At 40.3% G+C, this 13,586-nt stretch overlaps 1 protein-coding gene across 1 annotated transcript in view; it reads right to left on the minus strand.

The window, feature by feature from the left end:
• RALBP1 (ralA binding protein 1) overlaps positions 1–13,586 on the minus strand; it is a 44,244-nt gene that overhangs the window by 13,704 nt on the left and 16,954 nt on the right. Inside the window, exons 2-5 of the mRNA XM_055080548.1 lie at positions 8,809–9,103; positions 6,414–6,872; positions 2,341–2,690; positions 605–766 (exon numbers count right to left, since the gene is read on the minus strand). Coding sequence (XP_054936523.1) covers positions 605–766; positions 2,341–2,690; positions 6,414–6,872; positions 8,809–9,052 — 1,215 coding nt within the window. The 5' untranslated portion in view covers positions 9,053–9,103. The remainder of the gene's footprint in view (positions 1–604; positions 767–2,340; positions 2,691–6,413; positions 6,873–8,808; positions 9,104–13,586) is intronic.

The following is a 13,586-nucleotide window of genomic DNA, read 5'->3' on the forward strand; positions in this document are numbered from 1 at the left end:
CTTGCCAAACACACACAACCAAATGGCACTGTTTCAGTAGCACAGTGGGAAAACACAGGATTTGGGGTCAAATCCTAGCTCTTCAGCTTAGTAACCAGGTGACACAGCATAAGTTATTTAACTTCTCCAAATTTCATTATTCTTATCCGTAAAATAAGGCCAATAAAGCAGCCTTGTCCAGAGAAGCTAACATTTTTGGACCGCTTACAACATACCTGGCACCATGGTGAACATCTTTAACGCATTATTTCATTTAAGGTAATCTTCACATCAAACCTAGGAGAGGACTCATTTTTAAATGCAATCCCCAAGGCTTAAGGAGGTTAAGCAACGTGCCTAATTAGGAGCAGAGCAAGAATTTAAAGCCAGGTCTTCTGATTTCCAAACCTGTGCTCTGTCCACTATGATGTTCTGCCTTAACTGGCATGAAATAGTGCCAGATGGGAAGTTCTGGCTTCAGTGTGCCATGAAGAGTGTGCCTGACACAGCTCCAGACACACAGGAAGTGTTCAAGGAACAGGAGGCCATCATCCTCAGCACTGCAGTCTCCCACGGGGTCAGAGCGAGGGCTGGCTCTGGGGGCCAGGAGGGGGGCTGCACTCACCTGTCTTCTGATCTCCTCCTTGATGCTCTCCTGGGTCTCGGGCAGTGTGGGCATCGTGGCCATGTTAGACCATCGCAGAGGTTTCGTCACTTGCTTCAGTGTCACATTTCCGAAGAGCTCTTGCACGTGTGTGAAAAACACATATAGGACACGATTGCTAATCTAAAAAAAAAAAAAAAAAAAAAAAGATTTGCAAAAAAAATATTAAAATTATCATTTCATTTCATTTGTGTCTGTTGCCTAAGTGCATGTGTGGGCATCGTGGCCATGTTAGACCATCGCAGAGGTTTCGTCACTTGCTTCAGTGTCACATTTCCGAAGAGCTCTTGCACGTGTGTGAAAAACACATATAGGACACGATTGCTAATCTAAAAAAAAAAAAAAAAAAAAAAGATTTGCAAGAAAAATATTAAAATTATCATTTCATTTCATTTGTGTCTGTTGCCTAAGTGCATCCTCAGTAGTGACTAGACATATTTTGCTAATTAGTGGCCGATTTAAACAAGAGAATGAGAAAGTATGAGTTAAGTCATGGACACAGCCCTATGAGGAATTGCGGGGAAAAAGCCAAGAAACGGATGCAGAGGCTGATGATCATCAATCTGTTCTGTTTTAGCACCATAACATTAACTGATTTTGTAAATCTTATGTTCTTTATTTTCAAGTTACTGTGATACATTTTAACACATGCAACTGGGTCTACTAAGGAACAAAGGAGCCTGCAGCTGCAGAGCTGGGCTGAGTGTGGTAGCCCCCGCTCCAGAGACAAATGCTTCTGGGCAGACTCCAGAGCCCGTGTTTAAATAGATGCTCCAATGCTAAGAGACCAGGACGTTAGGATGGCTAAAAAGCTAATAGAAGAAATTATTTCCTACCTAAAACTTATTCTGACAACACACCTGAATCTTCTGTGACACCAACATCCCTACTACAGTTATATTAAGTAACAATGTATGAAAACCTAATATGAAATTTGAGAAACATTTTGCTTCCAAAATATAATCAACGAGCAATGAAGGAATCTTCAGTGAAACAAAATACACTCTTATATGTAACAGTGTGTTATAACAGTGATCAATAATAACCTGGTATATTGGCCAAAAAGGCTTAAAATTAAAACTATAACCCCATCTCATGTTTTGCCCTTTGTTTTTGGCCTGACTGAAATATCAGTAACTCCAATTAAAGGAAAACACATACTCTACACAAGCACCAAGTAAGCAGCAGAAAACGAAGGCCAGGAATTTATGTTGTAAAGAGACACCAACTAACACACCACCCACCTCTCTGAAATGCCTCCTCAGATTAAGATTCTGTAAAATACTCTATATATACCTCTTTATGAAGTCCTCAGGTCAAATCCCTGACCAAATGAATAACGTTAGGCCCCCTTGAGCCTGAGTCTGTATATGTGTGTGATATGACTAAGCAGTAATGCTATTTGATGAAGTAACTGAAATCCTTAAAACACTGCAGATGAACTGTAACTGCAGGTACCTCGGGCTCCTCTTCCACTAAGAAGAGATCACTGTCATCAGGAACTGCTTACAAACCACACCAAAGACTGGACAATATTCAGATTTCACAGCAGCAGCTAAAAGGCCAACACTGTCCACACTGTGAAAGAAAAAGGCCAACATTCAGGCTAACCCCTTACCCACCATCCCTGGTTCACTGCTTGGTATGTGACTCAGCAACAGGAAACCCTCCCTGCGTCCCCAGGGTCGGCCGTGTACCTGGACAGTTGGACTGAGCACTATAGAAATGTTCTGGATGTTCATTTTTGTTTCCAGCTCCTTGGCGATAACGTGGTCCATGTGCACGATCAACCAGGAGATCAGCAAATGGTTACACTCGGGCAGCTCCTCCAGCAGGCGCTGGAACTCCTGCACCTTCTCGCCCTCCGAGCTCCGCCCACAAGCCTCTTCAAAGCGGGGCAGCAGCTCCTTGGTCAGCAGGTTCTCGGGCAGGTCCCGCAGGTACTGCTTCAGCAAACTGGCTACAGTGTTAGGCTCATACTCTTCCAAGTTTGGAGACTCCTCTCTGTCATAGGCTGCTTTCAGCTCATCCACCTTGGATTTAATTCCTTAGAACATTCGAATTCAAAAGAAAAAGAAAGTATCAAGAAAAAAAAAAAATCAAACACACAGCTTTCTGCCCTAGTGTGCCTACCCCTGGGGGAGATCAGAGAAGGGCCATCCTGACCATATGAAGTGTTAATCTGCACACGGTTCATACAATTCCTCCATTAAAGCAGATACAAGACTACACTTAGAGGATTAATTTAACCAAAAGCTAAATGATAATGGACTAACTCAATACTCAAAACAAAAGTCATAGTAACCACAGAAACATCAAGCAAATATGTCAATCGATACAGGGAAAAAAAATTGTTTTTTATTTAAAGATAGGTAGGTTAAAATTCAGGCAAAAATTAAACTACAATCCAAGCATATGCCTTGTTTTACATGAGCGGCCAACTGCTTTTCCTAACTAGTCACAAGACTGACAACATAAAATACAACTCAGTACATACAAGCACGTTGCAAAAAGTTGTGGGTGACTACTCTTTTATAAGTAAAAATTGTATCATAAATGCAAAAGGTGAGTTCACTATCTAAACAAACTCTTTGAAAATTATTCATTACATAATACCCATCTAATTTCTAAGTGTAAGTTCTTTACATGTTTTCTTAATCTGAAACAGGGTTAGAATAAAAGAAAAGTGAAATTTGGGTTACTAAAATCGAATTGTTTTGCTTTTCTTACTGGACAGAAACACACAAATGTTTTTCAGACACTAAGTATTTTAGATTTTTAGTCCAATGTGCATTTAAGTGACATAATTCAGTGACGCTGATTGCTCATGAGAACACAAAGTAGCTTTCTGTTGTTTTCAATACTTAAAACTTTAGGCCAAGATGTGGTACTATATGCAACAGAATACTATTCAGGTATAAAAAAGAATAAAATCCTGCCATTTGCAACAGCATGGATGGACCTAGAGGGTGTCACGCTATGTGAAATAAGTCAGAGAAAGACAAAACACTTCATATGTGGAATATAAATAAAACAAACTATATTTTGAATATAACAAAAAAGAAACAGACTCACAGATATAGAGTGCCCATCTCAAGCCTGTTACCGAAATCCAAGATGGCAATATAAAGATGTGGTACATATATACAATGGCATACTACTCAGTCATAAAAAAAGAATTTAATTTTGCCATTTGCAACAACATGGATGGACTTGGAAGGTATCATGCTTAGTGAAATAAGTAAAACAGAGAAAGACAAATACTGTATGCTGTCATATGTGTAATCTAAAAAATAAAACAAACTAGTGAATATAACAAAAAAGAAACAGACTCACAGATATAGAGGACAAACTAGTGGTTACCAGAGGGGAAAGGGGAGGGGGGAGGGGCAAGTGAGGGGTTAAGAGGTACAAACTACCATGTATAAAATAAATAAGGTACAAGGATATACTGTACAGCACAGGGAATATAGCCAATAATTTACAACTATAAATGGAGTATAACCTTTAAAAATATCGAATCACTATGCTGTATCCCTGAAACTTATATAATTTTGTACATCAACTATACTTCAATTTAAAAAAAACTTAAGGCCAATTATTAGAAACAAGCCATAAACTAAGGCTGACAGATTGTAATGGTAAACACAAACACTTGAATGTCACCTAGTCTGAGCAGCATTTTACAATCAATAGTGCTTACATCTGGGCTCTGACATTCCTTATGTGAAAACCTTTTAATGCCATCACAATAAATCAGTAACTTAATCTAGCACTGACAATATGAAATCAACAACTCCAAATAGGAAAATAATAATATGAATCTTATTTTTGTATAATATTTATTTTGAGGCAGAAAAGTTAGAAAATAATTCCTTTTTTTTTTTTTTTTTTTACTTTTATGAGTAAAACATGGTATGTGATAATTTTAATTGAAATTCTTGACAAAGACCTCCTCTCTCTCTCACATACATTTTATAGATTTGTAATTTTCCCCCAACAGTGCCCACCCAGAAAATTGCACAAGTGAAAAGTGCACAGATTTCCAGGTACAGAAAAAGCATACGCAAAATCATAGATTAGCTTTAAAACTGGAACTTATATATGGATAAGTGAGAATCAGAGTTCTCCACCAGAAAACAATACTGTTAGCATTCAAAAAGAAAAGTCACAGGCTTCCCTGGTGGCGCAGTGGTTGAGAGTCCGCCTGCCGATGCAGGGGACGCGGGTTCGTGCCCCGGCCCGGGAGGATCCCACGTGCCGCGGAGCGGCTGGGCCCGTGGGCCATGGCCGCTGAGCCTGCACGTCCGGAGCCTGTGCTCCGCAGCGGGAGAGGCCACAGCAGTGAGAGGCCTGCGTACCACAAAAAAAAAAAAAAAAAAAAAAGAAAAGTCACAGCCATAAACTCTGTAGTCCAGAGTGCTGAATGCAACGTTCTGCCAGAGCTTCAAAAATAAATACAAAATTGATCAAAGCAGAAGCTCGGCCTCCAAGGAGCCAACAACCAGGGGAGCAGCTCAGTTTGAACACTCTGACATGTGAATTCAGAGAAGGAGTCCCACACCTCCGACTCCAAAAGAATGCAAACATCAAAAATAGGTCAAAGACAAAAGAATCCTTTGAACAAAGCTATAGGAACTCTTCAGAGAAACTTTCACCTAATACAAAATTTCTTCACACCTATCAAAATCACGTGAGAGAAGCAGCTATGTTAGTATTGTGTAGATCTTTAAAAATCCATCATAAATTTTTCTTAAAAGGCAAGTTTCAAATTCATTTAAATGTGTTTATTTTTATGTAACTAAGGACTTATAAATTCAAATTCAGGCCTAATTCATTTATCTTATTTTCTATAAAATAGTAGCATTTTAGCCAAAACACTCTTAAATGATAACATGTTATCTGTGGGATTATGTAAAGGTCTCCCCAATTATCAAACATGACGGCCCTTTCTTAACAAAGCTTAAATATCAAATCCACCTTCTAGAAATGTGCATGAACCAATTTAATGGAAAAACTAAATCTAGTCTCTTTATTCTAAATGTGTATGATTTAACTCATCATGAAATATGCATGAGCAACACTGAATGTTATAGCCTCAAGGTCCAGGACCAAGACACTGAACCATGGGAACGTGATGACAACAGCACGGATGCCACACAGGTCAGGACTTGCATCCTACACCAACACAAATCCACCCTGCTCTGTAAGAAATAGAGTCTTCTACTTTAGACAGCATGCATTTTGCTTGATTTTAGACACCCAATATGAATTACTTTCCTGCCAGTATGAAATGTAAGTTTTCATACACACGGAACGTAGAGAAATGGAACCTCAACTTCACTAATGCACGTTAAGAGCCGCACCTGGACACAGAGGTATCCACATCTGGGACCTAAGCATTTAGCAAAAACATTGTGCATCCCTCAGCTGAACTCAGGAAATACTTAAACGACTGTCAGTAACTGTGTCTTGTGGCCAAGAAGCGTCCTGAACCCAGATGTCCTTCCTCCCTGCTGACCACCCTCCAACGCCCAGCCTCACAGAGGCACCCAGGTGAGGCGCAACACACACACACACACACACACACACACACACACACACACACACACAGCGTGGGGGTCTTTGTTCAACTGGAAGGATCAAGGAAATGAATGAGGTTTAGGACCCGTGTCAATTTTCCTCACAAGTGAGTATTTGTTCCCTTCCTTTGAAAAGTGGAAGTGAAGCTAATCTTTAAAAACCAGTACATGTGGCACGAGCCCCATACCTGACACTCTGTAGATGCCTTCACACTTCATGCCATGCTTCTCCACATAATCCACACACTCCCGGAAGACGGCCGGCAGCCGAACGCCGTCGTACATCATGGTCCTCTCCACTGCATCAGCCAGAGGAATCCCAAAGATGGGTTTGAGATTCGGGACATCTATCTGAGGCACCTCTGGCTCCTGAATTGGCTTCTTCTTTTTCTTCTTTTCCTTCCACTGTTTAACCACGTCAGCTGCTGTCAAGTCTTTTGACTTTTTCTCTTTATGTTTTTCCTCTTTGTGTTTTTCTTCTTTATGTTTGTCCTCTTTGGGTTTCTCTTTTATTTTAAAATCCTTCTCTTTCTTTTTAGAAAAGCTGGGCTTCTTGAAAACATGGATCCCCTTGGACCTCTTCATTTTGGAAGGACTTTCGGCTTCATCTCCAGAGCTATCTTCCTGAAAGGCGGCATAGCCTTCAGCTGCCAAAGAAATGCAGGGAGCATGAGTCAGATGTCTGCTGAATGTCAAACTGTCCATTTTCAATGTCTGAAAACAGGACAAAGAAGTGCCACCTGGCCCTAGCTACCTAGCTTTTCACCCCATGGCCAAGCCCTCCTGGTACTCTCAGCAATTCATTCAATGGCTTCCCAGCTAAAATGAGGCGTTGCCGTGACGCCTCCTGACCACAAGAGGGCGACAAGCAGAGAGCCAGTTACCCTTGCAACTGGTTTTATTTTATACACGCGTGCAATTGGAATTTTTGCAAACCAAATTATTATAAATAATCATTTATTATCTTAATTTATGTACTGTCTCCACAGAGGGCTAATGGAGAGAATTCCTATATAATGCACAGCATTCTTTCATCAGCTGAATAAGGCCCTCTAACTTACATTCTACTTAGCTTAGGTTTCTTCATATTTGGTTCCTGTAACGTGAAGCAATCTCCAATCATGACACGAAATGCACTACTGTTCAGACGCTCCCGTCATCCCCATCACACTTTGCTCTCCTGTCTCCAGTTGTTAAGTTCTTTCTGCAGATGGCAGCTGGGACTGAAGCCTCATTTGGGGAGGACAGAACCAGGAAACTCCCTAATCTCGGGATGGTGGCCACTTACCTGCGTCAGAAGCCCTGGTTTCACATTGATAACTGTTTAGTATCAATATTAGAGTTATCCTAGTTTGGTTTCACTGTTCTTTTTTTTTTAACATCTAAAACTCTCCTTTTCTTAGCCAACTACCTCACAAGCTATTTTATAACAAAAATTAAAGGTATTGCATACATTTCCCTCTAATTAAAGTACCAATACCACAAACCCCACACCAACCAGAATGGCAAAAGTCTTAAGGGCATAATACCATGACAGAAAGCAACTGGAGTTCTCAGACACCACTGGTGGGAGTGTCAACTGGTACAACCACTCTGGAAATTGTTTTGCAGGATCTACAGATACTGAAATGAGCATGGCCTGTGAGCAATTCCACTCCCAGGCACACACACAATAGAAATGCATAAACTTGGACAATGACGTTCACAGAAGCACGATTCATAACACACACTGAAGGCAACCCAAATGACCAATAACAGTAGAATGGAAAAATAAGTTCTAGTATATCAGTGCAAAATCCAGCAATAAAAATGAACAAATTACTGCCATATGGAATAACACGGATGAATCTAACAAACATAACACTGGGCAAAAGAAACTACCCACAAAAGGAAATCTACTTCCATGTACAAAAGTCCAAAATCAGGCAGTGTCCAGATGTGCTGGGCATTCCCTCTGAAGGGGCAACAGGCAACTTCTAGTATGCTGATAATGCTCTATTTCCAGAGCCTTGTACAATCAGCAATTAGCACAGGTGTATCCGTTTGTGGCAATTCATCAAGTACACAATTTGTGCATTCTATCCAAATGTTATGCTTCAAATATAAATTAACTTAAAAATACCGTGAAACTAAAAGCACACTTACTTAACTCACCTGATTTGCTTTTAACATGCTAAAAAGCTATGTCTAAACAATACATCCTTACAGAACAGGAGTCATAAATGGAATGCATGGTGGCATTTGCTTAAGAAAACGAATACATACTTTTTTCACCATGTACCCCAACTGGCCTACACAACCTCGCCAAGAGAGTAAGACTGTATAAGGACAAAATTTCAATATTTACTTTTCATACTTTTATTTAAAATTTAAGAAACCTCCACCAGAAAACTTCACCATTTCTGGAAATTCAGTATTTTTATTTGTGAGAATAACACCCTAAAATACAAAAACTGAGATGCAGAAAAATAAAGAAAATATAAAACAAGTCTTTGGATATATTTCTACAAGATAGCAGGTACACATAATTAGAATAGAAATTAATCTAAACTTTAGCTACAGCACAGAGAAAATGGCACTTACTCCTTTTTTCCTTTTTCTTAAATTTTCCTTTTTTCTTCCCATGGTCCTTCTCATCATCAGACACTATATCGGGAGGCTCGTGGAGGCTGTCATGGGGAGGCGAGGGCTCGCCCGTGCGGTACAATCCAGGAAACTTAGTGGGGCTGATCTCCTCAGAGCTGGGGGTGCGGGTGAGCCCACTGCCATGCTCCACCCTGCGGTGCTCACCGGGGCTGCTGGTGGGGGGCAGGAAGCACTCGGTCATGCTGCCTCCCTGACGACAGTGAGGAGGGCGTCTGTTACCTGCCCATCACCCCTGCAGAGGGAGAGAGCACATCACAGTCACCCAACGACCACCAAGACACAAGGGCGCCAGACACACACACACACACAACACAGCAACTAATCTTGCATTTACAAATCAAAAATATTTTTCTTCACAACCCCCCTTTAAAAACAGTTGTTCATTTTGTCATCTCAAGTTACATTCGTGCACCACACATTTCGGTTCTCAAAGAGTTGGTTGAAAGCACTGGATCTTCAGGTGTGAAAAAAATGAACCAAATGAAAGTGGGTTCTCAAAGTAGGACACAGAGTTTCCTCTAAAAAAGAACCCACCATTGTAATGGGCTTCATTTTGGATTGCTATCCAACATAAAATCCTAATTTTTTTAAGTTACGGCCAAACAACTACGAATAATAAATTAAGAAGACTGTTAATATAACTACACATGAATAGTTCAGTATCAAAATTTACAAAACAATTAAAGTGGTATATACAGATCATTAGCCGTAGTTCTATACTGCACTGGACAATTCATATGTTGATAACAGCTATTTTATCCTGGACTGGAATTACGTTGAAAGAAACAATGGAACCCTCATTTGCTCAGTCCTAAAATACACACACAATATTTTCGCTAAAATGGACACTACAAAGGACAAATGCGGTTAACAACAAGGTCCTACTGTACAGCACAGGGAACTGTATTCAATATCCTTTGATAAACCATAATGGAAAAGCATATGAAAAAGAAATTATATATATGTATAACTGAGTCACTTTGCTCTACAGCAGAAATTAACACAAAATTGTAAATCAACTATACTTCAATAAAAAATAAATTTAAAAAAGAAATAATTAAAAAAACCCAAAGGACAAATGTAAGAAAAGTTCAAGATTTGTTTGCATTTTTTTCTTCATTAGACAGATTATACACAGAACTGTGTTTAAAAGTTACTTGGATTAGTTCTTATTCCTCTTTAATGTCTTCATATTAATTTGAAAAACTATTAGAATCACGTTTCTCTTTGCACTCACTTTTAAGGTGATTTTGCAATTTTAAAAATCCACAAACACAAGTGATAAGACTGCTATTTCTGACCATAAACAAAGTCAAAAGACAAACAAATGTGAAAAAAAAATGTGTAAATTATGAGAGCTAATTTCTCTAAAAAGCAGAGTTCTCACAAATCAATGAAAATCTCAACAAATCAAGACACCTACACAAAGAACGTGAAGCAGTTCATAGAAAAATGACTAATATCCACATGAAAATAATGTTCAAGTACAATTACAATTTTAAAAACAAAACAATAAGTTACCATTTTTCTAACATCAGACTGGCAAAGAACAAAAAAGGTGATTAATACCAAGTGTTGGTAAGGATGTGATCAAACACTTGGGAGAATATCCACTGACGGCCAAAGTGTAAACTAGCACAATCTTTTCTGAAAAGCAATTTGGCAATATCTATCAAAATTTTATTTTTTAATGTATTTATTTATTTTTGGCTGTGTTGGGTCTTCGTTGCTGCGTGCGGGCTTTCTCTAGTTGTGTCGGGTGGGGGCTACTCTTCGTTGTAGTATGTGGGTTTCTCATTGCGGTGGCTTCTCTTGTTGCAGAGCATGGGCTTAGTTGCTCTGCAGCATGTGGGATCTTCCCGGACCAGGGCTCAAACCCGTGTCCCTTGAATTGGCAGGCAGATTCTTAACCACTGTGCCACCAGGGAAGTCCCTATCAAAATTTTAAATGTGCTCTCTTTGATCCAAGAATTCCTCTTTTTCGGAACTTATCCTTCAGATATACTTTTACAAGAATTCAAAGATGTGTACATGAAAATACGCATTTTAGCACTGTGACAGCAAAAACAACATAATCTAAACGGCTATCGATGGAAGATCAGTTAAATTATGATTGATCCAAATAATGGAATATAAACTCACACACATGCAATTTCTGAAATAGTTAACAAGTGTTAACTCTTGGAAGTTGTAAAAGGGGAGGGAGAGAGAGATTTCTTTATTTTTTATTTTATCCTTTCTACATATTTTGAGCCTTACCATGTTCATCTATTACTTGTATTACTATTATTCGGTTTTTTTTAAACAAACAGGCCACTTTTTTTAGTCTCATAAAAATTGTGTTTTTGACAATATTTAATAGTGTGGGGAAAGCAAGTTTATTTACAGCACAGTATCAATTTTTAAATAAACATAGGCAAAAAACTGTAAGAACAAGGGAACTTTAAAAATAATTATCTGTGAATTATAAGATTATATAAGTGATCTTTTTACTCTTCTGCATTTCATAAGTTTTCTACCCAGTATACATTACTGCTTGTCTAATCAGGAAAAACATTAAACAGGAGAAATTCCATCAAAGGAGCAGTAAGCAGCACTGTAATTTTTTAGGTTTTCTTCATGGGCCCTGACTTTGGCTATTATTTTTTTAAAGTACATTCTATTCTTCCCTTAATTGAAGGGATGGCAGTTTTGACCATCCCAGGTTTGAGAGTTTAAAGAGAGCCAAGATCCCACCAGCCTATCAGTTACACATCACAGGTGAGGAAACTGAGATCCAAAGACCTGAGAAGCCAAAGCGCAGGTGCGGGGAAGGAGCACAGCTCGACACAGACGGACGGCTGACGGGAATCCTGTCCCCACGGACCTGTGTCGTACGCCTCCCTGCATGCTGTCCTCCTCACGCCCTGGAACCCAGCCCTCCTTCCAGGATCTTTGCAGGGCCAATTCATACTCGTCTTTTAACATTAAGCCTGCAGATGGGTACAAGGAATCTTTTTGGAGTGATGAAAACAGTCTAGATTTGACTGTGGTGATGGTTACAAACCGTAAATTGACATTTTAAGTGGGTGAATCTTATGGTATGTAAATTATACCTAAAAAAAAACTGTTTTAAAAAAAGGATCAAGTACCAGCCACACTTTCTCCAGGAATCCCCCTCATGCCTACCCCGCCCAGTCTAAGCCATGCCCCCTTCCTGTGCCCGCAGAATCCGCGGAGCACACCTCCAGTGCTGCACAGGCCTTGCTGGGCCTTAATGACCTGTGCGCACAGGGCCGTCTTGCCCAATAATTCGTCGAGTCCTAGCATTTAACACAGCACAGGATGCACAGGAAGTAGTCAGATGTTTGTTTACTTAACAATCTAATTAGTCTCTTCTATGTTCTCAACAGGCTGTGTCCAGGCTAATGACACAAAGATGAGAAGAAATGAACCAGCCCTTAGCCTCAACTTTTAATTACCGAAACAAAGAAAGGAAACCCACATTTTATTTGAGTTCCTGTGGCTTCAGGAACTTTCATATACATTAACTAACCTTGTATGTATGTCCTGTGAGAAAAGTGTTTTTCCATGTTTACAAACTGCAGAACTAAGGCTCAGAGAAGTGAAGTAACTTACCCTATGCCACACAGCAAGAGATAAAACTGGGATCTGCTTGACTCGAAACACACATTCTTTCCAGTAACCTGCCTTCTACACACACACACACAAGAGGGCACACTTATGCCAGGAGGAGAAGGGCATTACAGACAGAAGCAGAAATGTGGGGCTTGTTATGAGAACAGCAAGAAGACAAGTCTGACGGGAGCAGTTTCACGAAGAAGCAACAGAAAAGACACTGAAAGACAAGGTGGCTCTGAACTGAGAGCCAACTGGAGCCAAGCTGAGGGGCTCAGGCACCACGCATGGGTCATCACCAAGTCCAAGGCCAGGAAGTGACAACACTGGGGCTAAGAGGAATGAGGGCAGGACCGCGAACAACAGAATGCCAGGCGGGTTTAGACCATTCCCCACTCTGTGCTGCTGCAGCAGCTGGTGACTTACAATTCAGTCTCCACACTGAACTGATAAAGAAGAGAGTTTTGTTCACGACGCACTGAACAGATTATCTTGCAAAAACTACTCCAGAGAAACAGCTGTTGACCTGACTCAGCCACAGTTGGGAGGAACGGAAGGGGAGCGGCTATCGGCACACAGGAAGGAGTGAGGCCCGAATAGAGGGCAATTTCAGAGGAAAGAACACGCTGGCGCTGGGACAGTTCTGAGCACTGGAGAGCCACAGCAAGCCTGAACCTCGCTGAATAAGAGGGCAGAAGAGGGAGGCCTCGAATGGTCCACAGTAAATTTCAGCATAAATAGCCAAAGGAAAGAAAATAAAATTAAAAAATTAGAAATTCCTACTCCTGAGGCAAAAGGAGAAATGATGTAAACTTGTAAACGTTTAAGAAAGAATACATATCCCTATTCCTCCTGGTGAACACAGCTAAGAGAAGACAACAGACTGACAGAGCAAGAAGGCAGACAGGCTAGGGACCTCGGGATCCGAGGACCAACACTGTTCCCTGAGTTTTCTTTTTGTCTCTACATCGCAGACTTACAGCAAAAGAAGCCAGACAGATGGGCGGGCTCAGATAAAAACAACAACAGAAGCCTGCCCTCTCCAGCCGAACGACCAGAAAGGGACAGCTCTGCCAGACAGAAAAGTTTCAGATAAT

This window comes from Physeter macrocephalus, chromosome 19, assembly GCF_002837175.3.
Source record: "Physeter macrocephalus isolate SW-GA chromosome 19, ASM283717v5, whole genome shotgun sequence".
NCBI classification, from domain to species: domain Eukaryota; kingdom Metazoa; phylum Chordata; class Mammalia; order Artiodactyla; family Physeteridae; genus Physeter; species Physeter macrocephalus.